Below are 19,278 nucleotides of genomic sequence, written 5' to 3' on the forward strand. Positions count from 1 at the left end.
TCCATCCACACATCATGCACCCACCCATCCATGCATCCATGCATACATCCATGCATCCATCCATCCATGCATCCATCCATCCATCCATCCATGCATCCATCCATCCATGCACCCACCCACCCACCCATCCATGCATCCATGCATACATCCATGCATCCATCCATCCATGCATCCATCCATCCATCCATCCATGCATCCATCCATCCATGCATCCATCCATCCATCCATCCATGCATCCATCCATCCATCCATCCACTCACCCACACATCATGCACCCACCCATTTAGTCCATATATTATGCCATTAATATGATGTATGTGTATGCGCCCAGCACCCATCCATCCACTGACCCACACATGTCACTCGCCATGGTCACTCACCCTATTTAATCACCGGTTGAAGCAGCCCACGTTCGTTCCCTTTTCGCATGTCACTCGCTTTGCATTTCATTTGCCTTTACATCGCATTGGCGTTCAAATGCCTTTGCGATCTAACCGCCACCGCGATGGCACCACGAAGTAAAACTGTCGGTGTTATGTGTCTGGTCGGAACGAGGGTTGATACTGTGCGTTATAAAGAGGGCTTTGCTCCTATCTGCGCCTTGAGACCCTCACGGGTGAGTAGTGCGCTTACAATTCCCTGATTGATTGATTGATTCTGTTATGGCTGACTCGCACGTCGAGGCTTTAGCTTTGGTGTTGAGGTCTCTGCGGGTAGAGGTGAGTGTGCTAAGTTGTGTTTCTTCTCTTTGCGCCTCGACTCCCCCTCTTTCTTTCTTGTTTGCAGACCGTGCCTTTGTTCTTAGTGCTGTTTGGGGCGTCTCAGGGTGTAAAGGGCTTCGGTTTGGAGGGTGGAGAATCGAGGACTCTTCTGTCGGGAGTTGTGACGTGGGTCGTTGTTGCTCGGATGAAGACCCCGTTGGTAGAGCGTCAAAGAGAAGACTTAGGGGCACGTTTATGAGATTTGTCACGCAGCGCAGCGCATCGAAGCAAGTCACCCTGCGTGGTGCAAGAGCAACGCAACTGGGTCACGAATATGGCCCGCGGTTCTCCTCTTGTGGTTTGTCCATGGAAGACACGAAGAGGTCTCTGCTCCTGTCCAGAAACGAGCATACGTGTTTCTATCCCGTACCTCTAATGACCTAGGGGCCGATTCACAGAACTAATCCGAGATTAAATCCTAACTGTACTACTCTTGGTATTCACAGAAGCCATCTAGTAGTAGTAAAGGTAGGACTCCTAAGTTTACTACTACTAAACTAAGACAAAATCCTAACTTTATGACTATCAGTATTCACAAAAGGCATTTAGTAGGGATGTATGACATTACAACGCATGCTTTTACCACGCATGCCTTTACAACGCATAGTGCTTTGGGGCGCTGGATAGTGAATAGTTTAATTTACTATTCCAACTCCAGTCCCCGTGGATAGTAGGGAAGGTGTTGGATAGTAAATTAAATCTATTCCCTATCCTAGAGCGCCCCCCAGCGCAATGCGTTGTAATGGTTTGCGTTGTAAAAGTTGCGTCGTAAAGGCACTGCGTGGTAAAAGTTGCGTTGTAAAGGATGTTTCCCATTTAGTAGTAGTAAAGTTAGGACTCCTCAGTTTACTACTACTAAACTAAGACAAAATGCTAACTTTACGACTTTCAGTATTCACAGAAGGCATTTAGTAGTAGTAAAGTTAGGAGACGTAACTTTACTACTACTAAATGCCTTCTGTGAATACCAAAAGTAGTACGTTTAGGATTTTGTCTCAGATTAGTTCTGTGAATCGGCCCCCTAGTGTCTTGCCCTCCCGCGTCCCCCCAGCCTCCGGGCTGCATCCTCCTCGGCCTCCCTCCTGGAGTCAATAGCCATCAGTGGTGTCGCCGGATCATGATACTGTTGTTCCCTGTTGTCTTTGTGTCCCCCTCTCTTCCTTCCCAGCCAATGCATCACCTGATGCCGCCATCTTGTTCCCTCACTGACCCTGCACACCTCTTGCCTCCTTTGCAGAGTGGACTCCATCCTGTTGGTGGAAGAAGGCTTCCAAATGACCAGCGTCGACGCCAGCGACAAGATGCTGAAGTACGCCCTGAAGCAGCGATGGAGCCGGAGGAAGGAAGACGCCTTCGACAAATGGGGTGAGGACCGAGCCCGGGGCAATGGCTGAGTCCGATGAGGCATGAGCGAAATGATAGTGGGCCCGATTCACAGAACTAACTTAAGACAAAATCCTACACTTACTACTTTTGGTATTCACAGAAGTTAGGATTGTGTCTTAAGTTTGTCTTAAAACGAACTTAAGACAGACTTAAGACAGACTTAAGACAAGATCCTAACTTAAGTCTGTCTTAAGTCTGTCTTAAGTCTGTCTTAAGTTTGTCTTAAGTCTGTCTTAAGTCTGTCTTAAGTCTGTCTTAAGATTGTCTTAAGTCTGTCTTAAGTTCGTTTTAAGACAAAGTTAAGACAAAATCCTAACTTCTGTGAATACCAAAAGTAGTAAGTTTAGGATTTTGTCTTAAGTTAGTTCTGTGAATCGGGCCCAGTGTTTCTTTCTGTACTTGGCAGAAAGGGGAAAGTGCCCAAAGTTGATGTCTGTGTCAGTCCTTGAGACTGCGATAGGATCAATGCTTGTCCGCCGTCTTGCGATTCCACGAGGAAAGTGCCGGTTTTTGAGATCGAGTAACGAAAGTGCTTGAGGTCCATGTTAGTCCACCATCTTGAGACCCGATGTGGTGAGTTCCTGAGGTCAATGTTTGTCTTCTGTCTAGTGATCCGGTGAGGGGGGGTTGCCGAATGTCAATGTTCGTCTCGATCCTTGACGTAGGATGAAGATGACAGGACCTACGCTCACATTTTGACCACCATCTTGAGATCGGGTGTGGAAAGTGCCCTAGGTCAAGGTTTGTCTGCCGACTTGCATTCTGTGAAGAAAGTGCTGTTTTTTGAGACCTGGTAACAAAAGTGCTTAAGGTCTGTGGGTCCGATTCACAAAAGTTATCTGAAACAAAATCCTAACTTTACAACTTTCGGTATTCACAAAAACCATTTAGTGGTAGGAAAGTTAGGATTCCTAACTTTACTACTACAAAACTGAGAAAAATCCTAACTTTAAGACCTTTCAGTGGGGCGCGCACCCTATTCCCTGGTGCCCAGTGAGTGGATCCCTGCTTGAGGATCACTGTCCTGTGGTGATACCCCAGCAGGGATCCATTGGAAAGGGGCGATGCTCCCCTTTCCAGAGATACCTCCTCCTAGAGAATCAGTCCTCTGGGGCTGAGATACGTCCCCAGCACTGATTCAGTGAAAGTAAAGGGAGCCAGGCTCGGTTTACTTTCACTTTAGACAAAAAAGCGGAGATAAAACCCTTGTAAATATGGCCCCAATTTCCTACAATATTTATTATATTATTCAATGCACCTAATGGGTACTTATGGTGCAGAGTAATGTGATTTGCAGACATCCTATTCAACTGTCCCTGCCTCCCCCCCACTCTCCTCTCTCCCCCCCCCTCTCTCCCTCTCCTTCTCCCTCTCCCTCTCCCTCTCCCTCTTCTCTCTCCCTCTCCTCTCTCTCCCTTCTTCTCTCTCTCTTTCTCTCTCTCTCTCCTACCTCTCAGTCTCTTCTCCCTCGTTACTTCCCTTCTCCTCTCTCTCCAAGCCCACAGTCCTTCCTCTCTGCTTCTCTCTCTCTCTCTCTCTCTCTCTCTCTCTCTCTCTCTCCCTCTCCTCTCCCTCTCCTCTCCCTCTCTCTCCCTCTCCTCTCTCTCTCTCTCTCTCTCTCTCTCCTTTCTTACCTACCATGTCACCCTCTGACTCTTTTTCACTCTTTTAACTCCTTCACTCGTCATCTTTCTCTCCTATCCCATTTTGTCTCTCTTTTCAGTTTCTTGGCTTCCACTCGCTTTGTCTTGACCTCTGACCTTCCTCTGGTCTCTTTCAGTCATTGAAGAAGCAAACTGGCTGACCCTCCCCAAGGACCTGCCGAAGCCTGGACCCGGGTTCGACGCCGTCATCTGTCTGGGCAACTCCTTCGCCCACTTACCGGACTTCAAAGGTGAGTGACCCGAGTCCCTTCCGGGCTGGGTGGGCTTGGTCCGGCCAGCGGGCTCCTCGTCCCGGTGCCAGAGGGTGTCCGGTGCCCCTGGTGCATTGGTGCAGAAGGTGCAATCAATCAATCAATCAGTGGTTTATAGAGCGTGCCACTCACCCGTGAGGGTCTCAAGGCGCTTGGGGGTGGGGGGCCAGCTCCGGGTCAGTCGAAGAGCCAGGTCTTGAGGTCCTTCCTGAAGGTGTGCAGGGTCGGGGAGCGTCTGATGTTGACCGGGAGCTCGTTCCAGGTTTTGGCTGCGATGTGGGCGAAAGCTCTCCCGCCGGCTCTGCGGATGCGGGGGACCTCTGCCAGGGCGAGGTCGGAGGAGCGGAGGTTTCTCTCGGGTACGTGCAAACATACTCGATCGCAGAGGTATGTGTGTCGGATGTTGTTGAGGGATTTGTAGGCGTGGGTGAGGAGCTTGAACGTGACCCTCTTCTCGATGGGGAGCCAGTGAAGGTCTCGTAGGTGTTGGGTCATATGCTCATGACGCAAAGTCCTGAAGGCGAGCCTGGCTGCGGCGGTCTGGATGGTTTGGAGCTTGCGTAGAAGAGTTTTGTTGATTCTGGCGTAGATGGCGTTGCCTTAGTCCAGTCTGCTGGTTATGAGCGTGTGGGTGACGGTCTTTCTGCAGTCGGGGGGATCCATTTGAAGGTCTTCCAAGGATGCGGAGGCAGTTGAAACTGGTGGACGAGACGGCGTTGATCTGGCGGTTCATGGAGAGGGAGGAGTCTACGATTATGCCGAGGTTCTGAGCGTGGTCTGTCAGGGTGGGTGGGTTCCCGAGGGCGACGTTTCTCATTCCTTCCCGGAAGCTGAATCTGGTGATTTCTGGGTTCTTGGTGGGGGAGAGGATGAGCTGGGTGTCGTCGGCGTAGGATACAATGCCAAGCCCGTGCTGTCTGGCGATTGCAGCGAGGGGGGCCTTGTAGATGTTGAAGAGCGTCGGGCTTAGTGAACATCCTTGGGGTACTCTGCAGATGATGTCGGTGGGGTCGGAGAGGAACGGAAGGAGTCTGATCCTCTGGGATCTGTCCGAGAGGAAGGATTGGATCCAGTCGAGAGCGGATCCCTGTATTCCTGCGATGTGGAGTCTGGCGGCTGCAGTGCGGTGTTGAAGGCTGTGGAGAGGTCTAGGAGGAGGAGGGCCGCGGTGTGCCCCTGTTCTAGCAACATGCGGATGTCGTCGGTGGCGGCGAGGAGGGCTGTTTCGGTGCTGTGGTTGCTGCGGAAGCCAGATCTAGGATGCCGTTTTCTTCGATGAAGGCGGTCAGCTGGGCGTTTACGAGTCTTTCGGTGACCTTTGCTGAGAAGGGGAGAAGAGAGATGGGCCGGTAGTTCTTCAGGTCAGTTGGGTCGGCCGTTGGTTTCTTGAGGAGGGGTTTGACCTCTGCGCGCTTCCAGTCGTCTGGGTAGATGCCGGATATGAGGGAGGAGTTGATTGTTCATCCTAGTTTGGGTGCGATGATCACGGCGGCCCTGTGGAAGATGTGAGGGGGGCTCCTGAGTGGGTCTTCATGGTAGAGGATATGAGCTCGACTGTTGCGGGGGCCCAGGCGGTGATGTTTGGTTTCCCGGCGGTGGTGGGTGGCGTGGTGCTGTTTTCTGCTGGCTCGCTGAAGTTGTCGTAGAGGACCTTGATCTTCAGGTGGAAGTAGGAGCTGAGTTTGTCGCAGAGTTCCTGGGAAGGTGTGATGTCAGAGGATTCGGAGGTGAGTTTTGCGAGCTGCTGAATGATGTTGAACAGTTCTTTGGAGTTGGATGTGTTGGTGTTGACTTTGTCACTGATGAAGGTCCTTTTGGTGTTCCTTGTACGCTGGTGGTAGTCCTTCAGGGCGCTCTTGTGGTTGTTCCGTGCTTCCGTGGTCTTCTGGTTCCTCCAGGTTTTCGCCAAGCGTCTGCAGGAACGTCTGGCTTCTTGGAGTTCGGTGGGGAATCAGGCGTCCCTCAACGGGTGTTGGTTGGCGGTGCGGCGGAGAGGTGCTAGCTTGTCCGCGCAGCCGGAGACCCAACGGTGGAATTCCCTGGCTGCGGAGTTGGTGTCAGTCGTGGCCTTGGAGGGGGGGTCTTGGAGGAGGGCAGAGTTCAGGTGCTCCTCGGTGACCTTACTCCAGTTCCGTCGTGGCGGGCGTGGGTACGGTCTTGGGTGCGGTGGTGGTGTTGAAAGTGAAATGGATGCAGCGGTGGTCCGTCCAGAGGGGCTGGGTAGTGTGGCTGAAGCGGATCCTCCCGTGAAGGTGGGGTCGAGGGTGTGGCCCGCCCTGTGGGTAGGGGTACTGATGAGCTGTTTCAGTTCTAGGATGACCAGGTTCTCGAGGAGTGTAGTGGAGCCGGGGTTCTGACTGTTTTCAAGGTGGAAGTTCTGGTCCCCAAGCAGGATGTAGTCCCTGGAGGTGATGGCGTGGGGTACGGCGAGCTCGGCGATGGTGGGTGCAGGGACCATGCAGTCTGTAGATGAGGGTGCCACGTAGTGTGGTCCTGGGGTTGGTCTGGATCTGGAGGTGGAGGTGTTCCGTATTGGAAAGGGGTCGCTCGTGCTGGATGTGGAGAGACAGAGGCGGGTCTTGTGTGCAGTGGCGAGTCCTCCTCCCGGGGGGTAAGGGCGGTCCTATCTCTGGATCTTGTAGCCGTCGGGGATTCCTGTGGTGATGTCGGGGGTGGAGGTGGTGTTGGTCCAAGTTTCCGTGAATAATGCGACGTCGGGCGATAGGGTGTCGATCAGGTCCCAGATCTCTATGGCATGTCAGTGTAGGGAGCGCACGTTGAGAAGGATGCTAGGGAGGGTTTCAGAGGGTTGTTCAGTCGGCGGCTCCCCGGTGTCGACGGTGAAAGACCTTCAGCAGTGTCCACACGAGAACTGCCTATGGGTCGTGATGGGCGAGCCTCTTACGCAGTCAGCGTAGCTCCCGGGATTGTGAGCATGGGTTGTGGCCTAGTCGTAGCGGTAAGGACCAGGAGAACCAGGGTTCCTGGCACTGGTCGCGGTCGGGTCGCGGACGGGCACAGACGGGCTTGACTTTGGCGCGCCGAAGACCCCACAGCAGTCGCCATTATGTAGGGGAGGGGGTGGGAGTAGAGGTGGAGGCGGGAGAGGGGCAGGGGCGGGGTGGTAACTGAGCAGGAGCGGCGGCGGGAAAAGAATTACGAGGCAGAAACGCTAAGAGCGCCTTATGCAGAAATGCACCAAACCCAGATTAATACTGACAATGGACATGTGGAGAAGCGTGGCTCACCGGTTAGAGGCGGCAGACCCAGAAGCAGAGGTCGGCCCGGGACCAGGGTTCAATTCCCGACGCGGCAGGGTACGGAACCAATGTCAGCGGGCTTGATAAACCTCGCCTCGGTGCCTCTCTAACCATGGGTCCCACGCTGCAACTCTGGGCAAAAGCTTGCTTAATCTCCACAACTGCCCCCTCGCTGCCGGGGATGCCTGGCTTCACCTTGGGGGTGCCCAATAGGGACCATCCCACAGGGAAAGCCAGGACGGGTTCCCCAGCAGCACACAGCGCCAAGAAACCCCGGGGTGAACGTGCGCTCTACAAATTCATACTAACATAACATAACATAACAATGGCAGAGAGCTAGGAGTACTAATCAACAGTAATGCGAGAACAGAAGTAAAATTCCCAATAACCTGAAGCAGAGGTGGGCGCGAGGCACGAACTCTGCCGGAGAGGACTGCGGGCGAGCGACAACCGGCAGAGCTGCCGGGGAGAGTGCTACCGGGACCGGAGGTGCAGTGGCACCGGGACCCACCGAACCCTGGTGATTGCTGTATTTTACTATACAGACAGCAGGGGGGCTCTCTCCCTCCTCCCACCAGGGCCCCTGGCACTCTGCCCCCCCGAAGGCATCGGACCCCACAGCAGTCAGCAGCGACTCGAATGCAGCTTCTAGGCGCTTACCTACTGTCGGTAGTGACTGTCCGGGGGTTGTTTGGGCACCTATGAACTGTAATGCCCCCAGTCACCTGGGGAGGGTCTCCCCTGCCCCTTACCTCTGCTGGTGGCACCAGAGGCCACAGGTCCTCCTCGGTGAACTCACAAGACAGATTTAGAGACCCCCCTGGTGTCTACCCTGCACCCACCCACCCTCTCCTGCCTTCACCCCGGTCTTACCCCTTCCAGAGGTGGTTCTCGCAGTCTGGTGGGGGGGGGCCGTCCTGTGGGGGCCTCGTCAATATGTCCTCGCTCAGAACTGACAGGAGTCCATGAGAAGGTGGCCCTGTCCAGATGTCCAGGGCCCCCACTGGCCCTTAGGAGAGGGAGGAAGAACAGAAATTTCCACTTTTACAGACTAGAGGCCCACCTGCCCCGCTGACACGTAACTGTGTTTGAGACGCCCACCTGCCCCGCTGTCATGTACCTGTGTTTGAGACGCCGACCTGCCCCACTGTCACGTACCTGTGTTTGACGCCCACCTGCCCCGCTGTCATGTACCTGTGTTTGAGACGCCCACCTGCCCCGCTGTCACGTACCTGTGTTTGACGCCCACCTGCCCCGCTGTCATGTACCTGTGTTTGAGACGCCCACCTGCCCCGCTGTCACGTACCTGTGTTTGACGCCCACCTGCCCCGCTGTCATGTACCTGTGTTTGAGACGCCCACCTGCCCCGCTGTCACGTACCTGTGTTTGACGCCCACCTGCCCCGCTGTCATGTACCTGTGTTTGAGACGCCCACCTGCCCCGCTGTCATGTACCTGTGTTTGAGACGCCCACCTGCCCCGCTGTTATGTACCTGTGTTTGAGACGCCCACCTGCCCCGCTGTCACGTACCTGTGTTTGACGCCCACCTGCCCCGCTGTCATGTACCTGTGTTTGACGCCCACCTGCCCCGCTGTCATGTACCTGTGTTTGACGCCCACCTGCCCCGCTGTCATGTACCTGTGTTTGAGACGCCCACCTGCCCCGCTGTCATGTACCTGTGTTTGAGACGCCCACCTGCCCCGCTGTTATGTACCTGTGTTTGAGACGCCCACCTGCCCCGCTGTCACGTACCTGTGTTTGACGCCCACCTGCCCCGCTGTCATGTACCTGTGTTTGAGACGCCCACCTGCCCCGCTGTCATGTACCTGTGTTAGAGACGCCCACCTGCCCCGCTGTCACGTACCTGTGTTTGACGCCCACCTGCCCCGCTGTCATGTACCTGTGTTAGAGACGCCCACCTGCGACACTGTCATGTACCTGTGTTTGAGACGCCCACCTGCGACACTGTCATGTACCTGTGTTTGAGACGCCCACCTGCCCCGCTGTCACGTACCTGTGTTAAAGACACCCACCTGTACGACACAGTATCACACAGCGGCAGTGTACACTGCGTGATATACACATTTATATCAACACAAAGGGGGGGGGACACTGTTGAAAGGTGAGTAGTGCAAGTAGTCACTCTCTCACTGTAGAAAGAAAAAAGAAAAAAGAGAAGAGGGATAGTGGTCTGGGACTCAGTGGGGAAGAACAAGTCTTGTCTCTTGCTGCCCTCACACCCCGAAGGATGTCATGCTTCATCATCGGGCGATTGCTCCTCGTCGGGCCGACGCTGCAATGCCCTACGGGTACCCTAAAGGGTCACTTTTTCGGAGATTGTGAGAAGTTGGCCTGATGTGCAGTGTTCACTATTCTAGTGATCACTATATATCAGTCCAAACAACCCTTATTGATGATTGGTTGTAAGTCAACCTTATAGACCAGCTATCCTAGTAGCATGGATACGAGCAGTCTAAGGCTAAGACTCTAGAAGGCGTGTTAAGCCAGCTGTTTTACCATCACATTACCCCTTGAACACCCAGTGAAAGGACACCACACAAGTGTTATGAAAATAAACAGTGTATTTATTAGAATCACAACAACCCTGTACTCTTTATGAGGACAGGGTGCTAGGCACACAACAAAACTCTTACGAAAATACTTAAGTTAGCACGTTATACACAAATGCCCGAGGGGCACGAAAAACCATATACTTTAAAAGTGGAATGCGAAATTACTAGCAGGTAAGTACAGTACTAATAGGCTTTGGACTCGCTAGGACTTGACTATTGAATCGTTAGATTACTTCTAGGAGGCCTAGGGGACTCAGGTGCAGAGTGTGCACTCTCACGCGGGATGCGGGACAAAGTCTATGGGAGCTAGTAAAGGCAAAGTTAGTGTTCACGGGCGAACCCGACCTGGTAGGAAGAAAACGACAGTGGATCCTGACCCTAGGATAGTGAGGCTATGCTGGGACACCGAAGTGCCGAAGTTACCTAGCCCAGGGGCTGCAGCTGCATAGGTCTGAAAAGACGTCGGGGATCTCGTTGCCGGACCAGGAGCCTGGAAGAAGGAAGTTGCTGGCAGGCGACCAGTGAAGGAAAGTTCGTTGGATCCAAGCCTGGATCGAGGAAGAAGAAACCTGAAAGCAGAGGGGACCAAGTTCTTGAATCACTAGCCAGTGATTAAGTGGGCACCAGGATGGCACCGGGCGAAGTCACCTCGACTAGGTGAGTGGGCGACGCTGGCTCTGCAGATCTCACGGACCAGGAGGCGTTGTCGGCGACCAGGATGGAGAGGCGAGCTGTCCCACGATGGATGAAGCTGTCGGCGTCAAAGTTACCCAGGATTGGGCAACAAGCCTTGGCTAATTCAAGCCCACGCGGTGGACTCAAAATGGCGTCTTGAGTGGACCAGGAGGGTCCGGGGGGCTCCTCTTTTGGAAGGGAGCAAGGGCCAGCCTGGAGCAACCAGACCAGCAGCAGAAATGTCGTCGGGCGTCGTTCAGGAGGCCACAAGCCAGCGGGCTAGTAGCCAAACAACGCGGTGAGCAGCAAAAAGCAGAAGGGCCCCACGCAGATCGTGGAGATGCTGGGAGGCTGCACTTCGGTGCTGGAGCTGCTCAGGGTCGGGGCTTCTCGGACCCCAAAGCACTCACCAGGAAATTACTCGGCGGGCTTGCTGGAAAGAAGTCGTGCAGTCTTGAAGATGGCCGGTCCCTCGAGGTCTCGTCACACCCACGAATCTCAGCGTGACTGATGATGCAGGTAGAGGTCAGAGGTGCCAGGGAAGCCGGTTCTCGTCGAGCTGGGCAGTCTTGATCCGGAGGAGAGACTTGCAGCAGACCGCAGTGTTCTTAAGATGGTGCCTGCGGATGCAGGGTGACTACTCCTTAGTCACAAGGGAGAAATCTTAGGAAGAAGTCTTGAGTTCCTTTCGTGGAAAGTAGTTTCAGGATTCAAAGATGATCTGATTTGGAAGGGGGCCAGTTCCTACCTTTATCCTGTAAAAAGGGGCTGGCACGCGACTAAGTCCTGCCCTAGGGGTGGGACTAGGAGGGGGGTGGTTACACCCACTTCCTTGGCGGGCTTTTCCCCAGGCCAGGGTCTGGAGTGACCCTGGAACTGGTTCCAGCCAGCCTATGCACAGTGAGCACCGGGGTGCCACTTGCAGTCACCTTCCTCTGAAGCCCTGCCTACCTACAATACACAAAACCCTGTCTGGGACGGTGCTGGCACCGCCCCTGGCAGGAAACCCTTTGTCCTTGCCTCCTGCTCTGGGAGGACTCCCAGCAGCAGGAGGGCAGACTTGTGTCTCGGTGGCAGCATCCATTTTGTGGAGCTGAGGCTCTGTTTGACTTTAACCGGGGTTAGGGGTTACATACATGTCGTGTCCCTCTAGAAGGGTGGAATGCTAACCCCGTCGCCAGAATTGGCGAGGGGTTAGTATTCCAATTCGTATGACACCTTACTCGACATGTTTTGATAAAGCGATACCAGAGTTGGCATATAACCGCGAGGATTATAATGCACTTAAGAGTATATGGGATGCGATATCATGGAAACGGCTAAGGGATGGATCCCGAAAGCCGCAGCCAGGCTCAGCTCATGCCAGAGCACCATCTCACACGATTCCAAGCACTCTGCCTTCAGGATTGTTAAGGCCTGCCATAGGAGTGACTGATAGGAGATCTGTGTGTCCATTTTAGGGTTAGATATAGGTATACTATATCTAAAGCAAAGGGTGAGTACACCACCTTGCCCCAGCTGTCGTGCAGCCAGTTGTGTCAGTTTAGTTAGTCAGCCCAGGGGTGGCATAATACATGCTTCAGCCCCTGGGAGACTTCTGGGTACACCTCAGCCCTGGGTACAGGGACTTGGAGAGGGCCCAGTGCCAATTCAGTACCTGAGTACAATTTGGATAGAGAGAACAGCTAGGCTGTGGGTCTGATTAGCAGGCCCACAGCCAGGGAAAGTCGTAAACCAGTGCAGCAAAAAGCAAAAATCTGGGTGATCATAGGATTGCAGACCCTACTCTCCTACAGAGATCTTTTGAGAACAAAGGTACATGACAGCGGGGAAGGTGGGCCTCTCTAACACAGGTGCATCTTTTGAGAACTGCCGTTTGTGAATGCAGGTGTGTGGTGTGAGTCCTGTGTGGGGGGTGCGAAAGTGCGTGCAAAGAGTTAAAACTGTCCAAGGGTTGCCAGAAGAGATACTTTAATAAGGTGGTACCCTTGGCAGAGTATAAAACCTGTAGGTTACGAGGTACCCCTGTAGGCGTAATGTGCCCAGGTAACTAGGAGGTCGACATGTTTCGCCCCTCAGTGGTCAGAAAGCTCCCTGCCGCTTCATCAGGACCAGAATAAAACTGTGAAGGTTGTGGGATGCACGTGAAGAAAACTAGATTTTAATATTACTAGTAAGAGGGTAGAGTTAACCCTCAGGGTGATCAACTAAGTGTCCTTTAGTTAAGGCTACAACTAAATAATTGTCCACTCTTGACCGTCACCTAGAAGGGAAAAAGGCACAGAGACAAAAGAGAGACATAAGACAGGTAAATATGGGCGGCTAAAAGGTGGACCTATCTGCGCATATGTCGAGGTAACGCGTCTTGCGTAAGTGCATAAGAAAGGTAAAGAAAAAGGAGAGACAGACCAAGTATTCGGTGTGTGTGTGCCTCTAGGTGGGACACCCCGCCCCTCCCCGGTGACCTCCACTGTGGTAAAGAGCCTCATCTCCTCTCCTCTGTCCACAGGTGACCAGAGTGACCAGCGGTTGGCGCTGAAGAACATCGCGAGCATGGTGCGACCAGGCGGGGTCATGATCATCGACCACCGGAACTACGACTACATCCTGTCCACGGGCCGCGCCCCCCAGGGAAAGAACATCTACTACAAGGTAACTACAAGGATGGTGCCAGGCGGGCGTGGGGCAGCGGGGGGAGTGATGGAGAGCCAACTGGAGAGGTGGCATCTAGAAGGGCACGGCTCATGAGCATGGCACAGCTCTGTACTTGATGACGATCAACCATGGGGCAGTGCCCGGCGGGGTCACCGACATAATCGATGTCTAATCTGGTGCAGTTTGAGCAACCGGGAAACAAGGCGCTGTACAGGATGACGTTTCGGACCTTAAAACCATTTATGGGGTCTTCAACAGCGCAGAACCATATGGCTCTCAAATATATCCGAAACTGGACTACCAGTTAATACACCCTGTGGGCCGATGGTGCCAATCAGGTGATCTGTTGTTGGTATTTATCACTGATCAATATGGTTTGCAGCATGAATCTGTAATTGATCCACATGATTGGCACTTTTGTGCCACTGGTTTCCTCTCTAAAAGGTTCTAAGAGGCTTCCAAACCTTTAAACACCAATGTGTGGCCTTAGAGAGCCGGGCACATGTGTCCAGACATCAACCACACAACAGAGGTTATGAAACTCCACTCAGCTTGGATTCTGCTGACCTCTGTGTCCACCATCAGGTTCAGTCCAGAGAGAGCTGCACGTCCAGTTTTCAGCTTCTCTAGTGGGAGTTTGACAAAGTTGGGAGCATGATAAGTGTATTATTGTGAATATATGGGCTTAAATAGACCTCACGTCCGTTGTCCGTGAGGATCCCTTTTACGTACGCCTTTTGTCCGTAATTTTGGGCATTGCCGGGAGCAGCGCTGCTCCCCTGTGAGAGGCTTCAGCACTCTGATGGGTCGCCTCGGAGCACTAGAGCAGCCCCGCCCGCCCGTTGCCATTCCGTGTGGGGCTGATTGCCACATACAGAATGATAATGGGCCAGTCTGGGCTGGTAAAGCATGTGGTGGCCTCCTCCAGCCTCGGTCCAGGGCAGGGCATTCTGTCAAACAGAAGAAATGTGCAAAAACACCAATGTTGCTACATGAGAACCCAGCTCAACAAAGGGAGCTGGTGAAAGAAGTTAAAAAGAAGGGGCTGGAGTTCTTTCACAGTCTCTTCATTTTAGAACAGATGCATTTTCAATATTATATTCAAGGAAGCCATGATTGCTACTTTTTTATTTTATGCAACTAACAACCATTAACAAAGCCAATAGTTCTGGCTTGTTGTAGGTGTAACGTTACTTGTTGTTATATATCTGGATACATTGACAGAAGAGGCAAAATACCAGTCAGGCACCACACTATATTAAGCACAGATTTTTAGCTTACGTGTTTTAAGCCACGCCCTTAATTACAGCGAACACCCCCTTTGGAGAGACCCCCGGTATTTTCATCCCACTTAAAGCCCTGGAAACAACACCATGTCACAGTCACCTCAGGGCCTGGCACTGTGCGTCATGCGTGACCCTTGAATTTCACGTTGTCAGAGTTCATATGTGCAGGGGCACAGGGAACCCTAACCCCACCCCTTGCTTTAGGAACTACAGTGAGGTGAAGTTTTTGATGGGCGTCATCTGTCTGCAGCTCTGCAGACAAAGGCTCAGCTCATAATTAATGTGACAAGGTGGGCGAGTGAGTAAATGAAGGGATGAGTGGGTGGATGGCTGCATAGATTAGTGAAAGGATGTATGGATGAATGAAAGGGTGAATGGATGTATGGGTAGGAGGGTAGATCGATGTGTAAAAGGGTAGATGAATGAGTGAAAGGATGGTTGGATGAGTGAACGGGTGGGTGATGGGTGAGTTAATGGGTGGATGTTTTAGTGAAATGATGGATGGATTGATAAGTTGATAAGTAAAAGGGTGAATGGCTGGACAGATGAGTGAGCGGGTGGATGTAAGGATGATGAGGGAGTAAAAGGGAGGGTAGATGGACAAATGGATGGATAGATGAGTGAACGAGTGAAAGGGTGGATGGATGAGTGATAGGGTCAATGGATGGATTCATGAGTGGATGGATGGGTGGAAGGAAGGATGGTTAACTGAAAGGGTCGATGGATGACTGAAAGTGTGAATGGGTGGAAGGATGAGTGAAAGTATAAAAGGCTGGATGGATGAGTGTACGAATAGATAGGGTGAAAGGGTGTATGGATGGATTATGAATGGATGAGTGAAAGGGTGATTGGCGGTGCTGTGAGATGGGCCGATGGGAGCGTCATAGGGTTCGCACTCACAGATGCTTTGGGATGGGTGATGGTGCTGTGAGGAGAAGGGGTGGTGGTGTTATGAGGTGGGCAGATTTAAGGCTCCGTCTGATTGGTGTTTACTCTAGAAACAAGCAGGTGACTGTGATGTTTCTCTTCCAGAGTGACCTCACCAAAGACATCTCCACCTCGGTGCTGATGGTGGACAACAAGCCGCACATGGTCACCCTGGACTACACCGTGCAGGTCCCACCGCAGGGGGACGAACCTGCAGAGCTGAGGTGAGTCCTGGGTGAAGGGCACGGGGGCGAGGAGGGGTCCAGGCAACGCCTCTACTGATGAGTGACGGCTGGTGGTTGTAACATCTGGAAGGGTGGTGTGTCCGCGGTCCACTCTTTGGGAGAGGTATGGTTGGTAAATAAGAAGGGATGTATTATATGTTTTCAAGATCCCCCTAACATCATATTATAATAACAGAAGCTGCAGGATATCTCCTGAACCCCCACCCCTCAAGCCTATGTCCAGTGACCAGATGTCGTTATTGGGTCTGGCCGGACCTCTTTGTATGTATGTAAGTATTTATAGAGCACGAACTCAGCCAGAGGCAACGGAGAACAGTCTAGGACCCCGCTTGGTCCTCAGTTGTCTTCAGAGGTGGTCGGTGGGCTGTAGATGGCGCTCTCAGGTACCGGCAGTGTGTGTTGGCCAACTCAAGGAGTCTGCCTGACCTCGTCATGGCTCCAGCAGTTGAACCGCAGACGGATCTGGGGTCAGAGCCCAGTCCTGTCGGCCAGTGTGGGCAGAGGGATGTAAATGTAAATGTAGTAGTATTTGTATAGCGCACTGAATCGACCCCCAAAGGGGTATCTCGGTGCTTGTACGCATACCGCTGTGGAACCCTTCCTGGCTTTTCCCTGTGAGGTGTCCACTCCTGGGCACCCCCAAGGTGGAGGCCAGGCATCCTTAGCGTTGTGGGGGCCGTTGTGGAGATTAAGCAAGCTATTGCCCAGAGTTGCAGAGTGGGACTCCATGATTGGAATAGGCACCGAGGCGAGAATTATCAGGTCCGTGGAATTTTTGAGCCCAAGACCCGCCGAGGCGGGGAATTGAACCCTGGTCCTGGGCTAGACCTCTGCATCAAGGTCTGCCGCTCTAACCATTGAGCCACACTTCTCCACTGTGCCTCCTGTTTGATCACTTAGACCATGGTCGCTGCTTTGAAGACATGGCCCTCTTTTACCTCAGAGGCGGCAGACGGGCGGTGATGGTCAAACGGAGGCTTTTCCCTCCAGCTTAGTGACATGGAGAGAAATTTCCATGTTAACCAAAGGTCATCGACGAGCTTTTGTCTGACTCCCACCCATAGTCCGGGTCGTCAGTGGCCATGACTTTATGAGGTTCATTTATTTTTTATTTTTTATTATACCACAGTAACACAGATATAAAAACCAATCCAAATATCATGAATTCACAAATTCATATGATCGCGAAAACCACCCCAAATACCTAAACCGATCTTGCGTTTCTTAACAGCCTTTACGGAGTATAAACTAAATTCAAAATGAATTTGAGGTTCGATGGGTAAGAAGGGAACTCAAATGAACGTCAGCCGGACCCTCGTGAAATGTCTGACTTGATACACACGGGAGTCAATCTCTCCGTTCTGGTGGGCGGCCAGATGAAGGTCTGTCCACCACAAACTGAAATCCGCCACGTGTACAACCTCACATGTAATGTCTTCAGCCCCAGAATCTTGATGCCACCAGCCCGTGGGTGGAGTACGGTGACCCCGAAGGCACAAGTATGGTTCAGACCTCCACCTAGTCCAGGAAAGGGAGGATCTGACTCCATTGGACGGGGCTAGAGTAGAATTTGACGCTTCACGCTCGGTCCAACGGAGAGTGAAGGGGATAAGCTTGAGGAATGGAGACGAGTGACACATTGATTCTGATCACTAAGTGGCTCATTAGGATAGCGGGCGGACTTGAGTCTGCCCGACATCCTAGCGGTAACGGGACCACCCGCCTGTAAGGCGGCAGTCCTGCACTCCATATCAGGATGCGCTGCCACTGTGGTGGCCGCATCCAGCGTTTTAACATTGCGGACAGTGCTGTTGACTGCGGCACCACCACGGTGTTGAAAAACGCATGTTGCGCATTTCCATGCACAACGTGGCAGACACCACTCGGTGCCTGCCACCTTGTAGATGGAAATGTAGGGGGGAACCATGGTTACCCCCCAGTGCAGTGACACCTCCCACCCCCAACAAGGGGGGCCCACATCACCTCATGGAAAGGCGGCCGGCCACATACATCCTAATATGGCTGCCAGTACCTGCTAGGCACCTCCACCATATTAGTGGCCCTGCTTCCCCCGCCGGGCAATCGGCACGATTGCCACCGGAGGTAAAGTGGTGGACAGACTTTGCATCCCCATGATACCCATCGCCATCCTAATATGGTGGTGGGTAAATCTCAATGTGATGACGGACCGATCGTCACCACCGGCCCGGCAGTGGCGATCGTTCCGCCATCGTAATGAGCCCCTAAATGTCACCCAGGGCTCCATGTTTGCTCCTCACTCAGGTTCTGAAGACACGCGTCTTCCTCCGCAGCGCCATTTTGTTTTAGACCAAACGTAGGTCGTGATGCTAATGCTTCTCCTGCTCTTCTCTTGCAGTAAGTTCCGCCTCTCCTACTACCCCCATTGCCTGGACTCCTTCACCGAGCTGCTGAAGACGGCTTTCCAAGGGAAGTGCGAGCACAGCGTCTTTGGAGACTTTCAGCCTTACACGCCCGGCCAGGAGACGGCGCCGTGCTACTTCATCCACGTGGTCAAGAAGACCGGATGAGGCCCCATGGGCCAATCATAGATGCAGCCAATCGCAGCCAGGGTCCTCCCACTGCCGTCAGATGACCTCATGGTGACCTCATGGGCACTGGGACTTGGAACTCACACAGGGAAAGTGCTTGAACCTTGGGCCAGGCTTAGGCGTGCGGGCACCTCTGGGGTATCTGACCACCCTGGATGCTGCCGCGACTCAGCAGACGCTTCAACCAATCAGGGAGCTACCTTGAAGCTAACATGGGAGCGCTGGGGTGTTACAAATCAGGGGCCTTTCCAGCCAATACGATTCCGCTGCAAGCGACAGTTACAGAACTCACGAGAAAGCCCATCTTGTGCACTGGGCTGGAAATGGACTGTACCATTTTGTGGTGATTGAAGGGTGTGGTTATGGATGTTTTCTTTTAATAGCATTTTTTATTTCAAAAATAAAAGGCTCGTTTGTCCTGCTACACAGAGGGGTATTTAATTTGATATTGTCTCAGAGACTGAAAATAAATTGCTAAGACTGAGAAAGGTGAGATGTTAAATGCGGCCCAAAAATGGACCAATCGTGGGGTATGACCAAGGGGATCCAATATTTAGGAGGTTGAGACATATGAAGGATGTGTCAGTGAGGGAAAGGAGAGCTCATGGGAAGCTTTGGTGAAAACCACGACTTACCATGTGGATCAGGGGTATCGGAAAAGCAGCCTTGGCTTTGATTAATACAAAAGGGCGTATGATATAGGAAAAAATCCAGGAAATTGACTTCACCTGAAGACTTGGGTAACTTCAGGTGTTGAAGTGAAATGTGAGAGGATTTTGCATTCCTAAGAAATTTAGATAGACGCTTATCGTTGTCTCTGAAATATTTTGCAGGAATCTTAAAATATAGCAGCAGTAGATAGAAATTAATGATAGGGAAAATCATAATTTTGATTGTGTCATGTCGGCCCCACCAAGACAAAAATATTGGCGACCAGCCCTCAGTTAATTTAGCAATTCTAGAGAGAAGAGAATCCATATTTAATTTTTAAAGTGTCTCTCAGATCATTTTGATACAGGATTCCC

The 19,278-nt window shown here is 52.4% G+C and overlaps 1 protein-coding gene across 2 annotated transcripts in view; it reads left to right on the top strand.

Moving 5' to 3' along the window:
- Window positions 1–18,677, top strand: part of GNMT (glycine N-methyltransferase) — a 73,965-nt gene extending 55,288 nt beyond the window's left edge. For both annotated transcript variants that reach the window (XM_078647234.1, XM_078647235.1), the window contains 5 exons: window positions 1,999–2,126; window positions 3,928–4,041; window positions 13,080–13,222; window positions 15,544–15,662; window positions 18,061–18,677. In XM_078647234.1, the coding sequence (XP_078503360.1) occupies window positions 1,999–2,126; window positions 3,928–4,041; window positions 13,080–13,222; window positions 15,544–15,662; window positions 18,061–18,232 (676 nt within the window). In that variant the 3' untranslated portion in view covers window positions 18,233–18,677. The remainder of the gene's footprint in view (window positions 1–1,998; window positions 2,127–3,927; window positions 4,042–13,079; window positions 13,223–15,543; window positions 15,663–18,060) is intronic.
- Window positions 18,678–19,278: the final 601 nt, after the last annotated feature.

Source organism: Lissotriton helveticus, chromosome 6, assembly GCF_964261635.1.
Source record: "Lissotriton helveticus chromosome 6, aLisHel1.1, whole genome shotgun sequence".
NCBI lineage: Eukaryota > Metazoa > Chordata > Amphibia > Caudata > Salamandridae > Lissotriton > Lissotriton helveticus.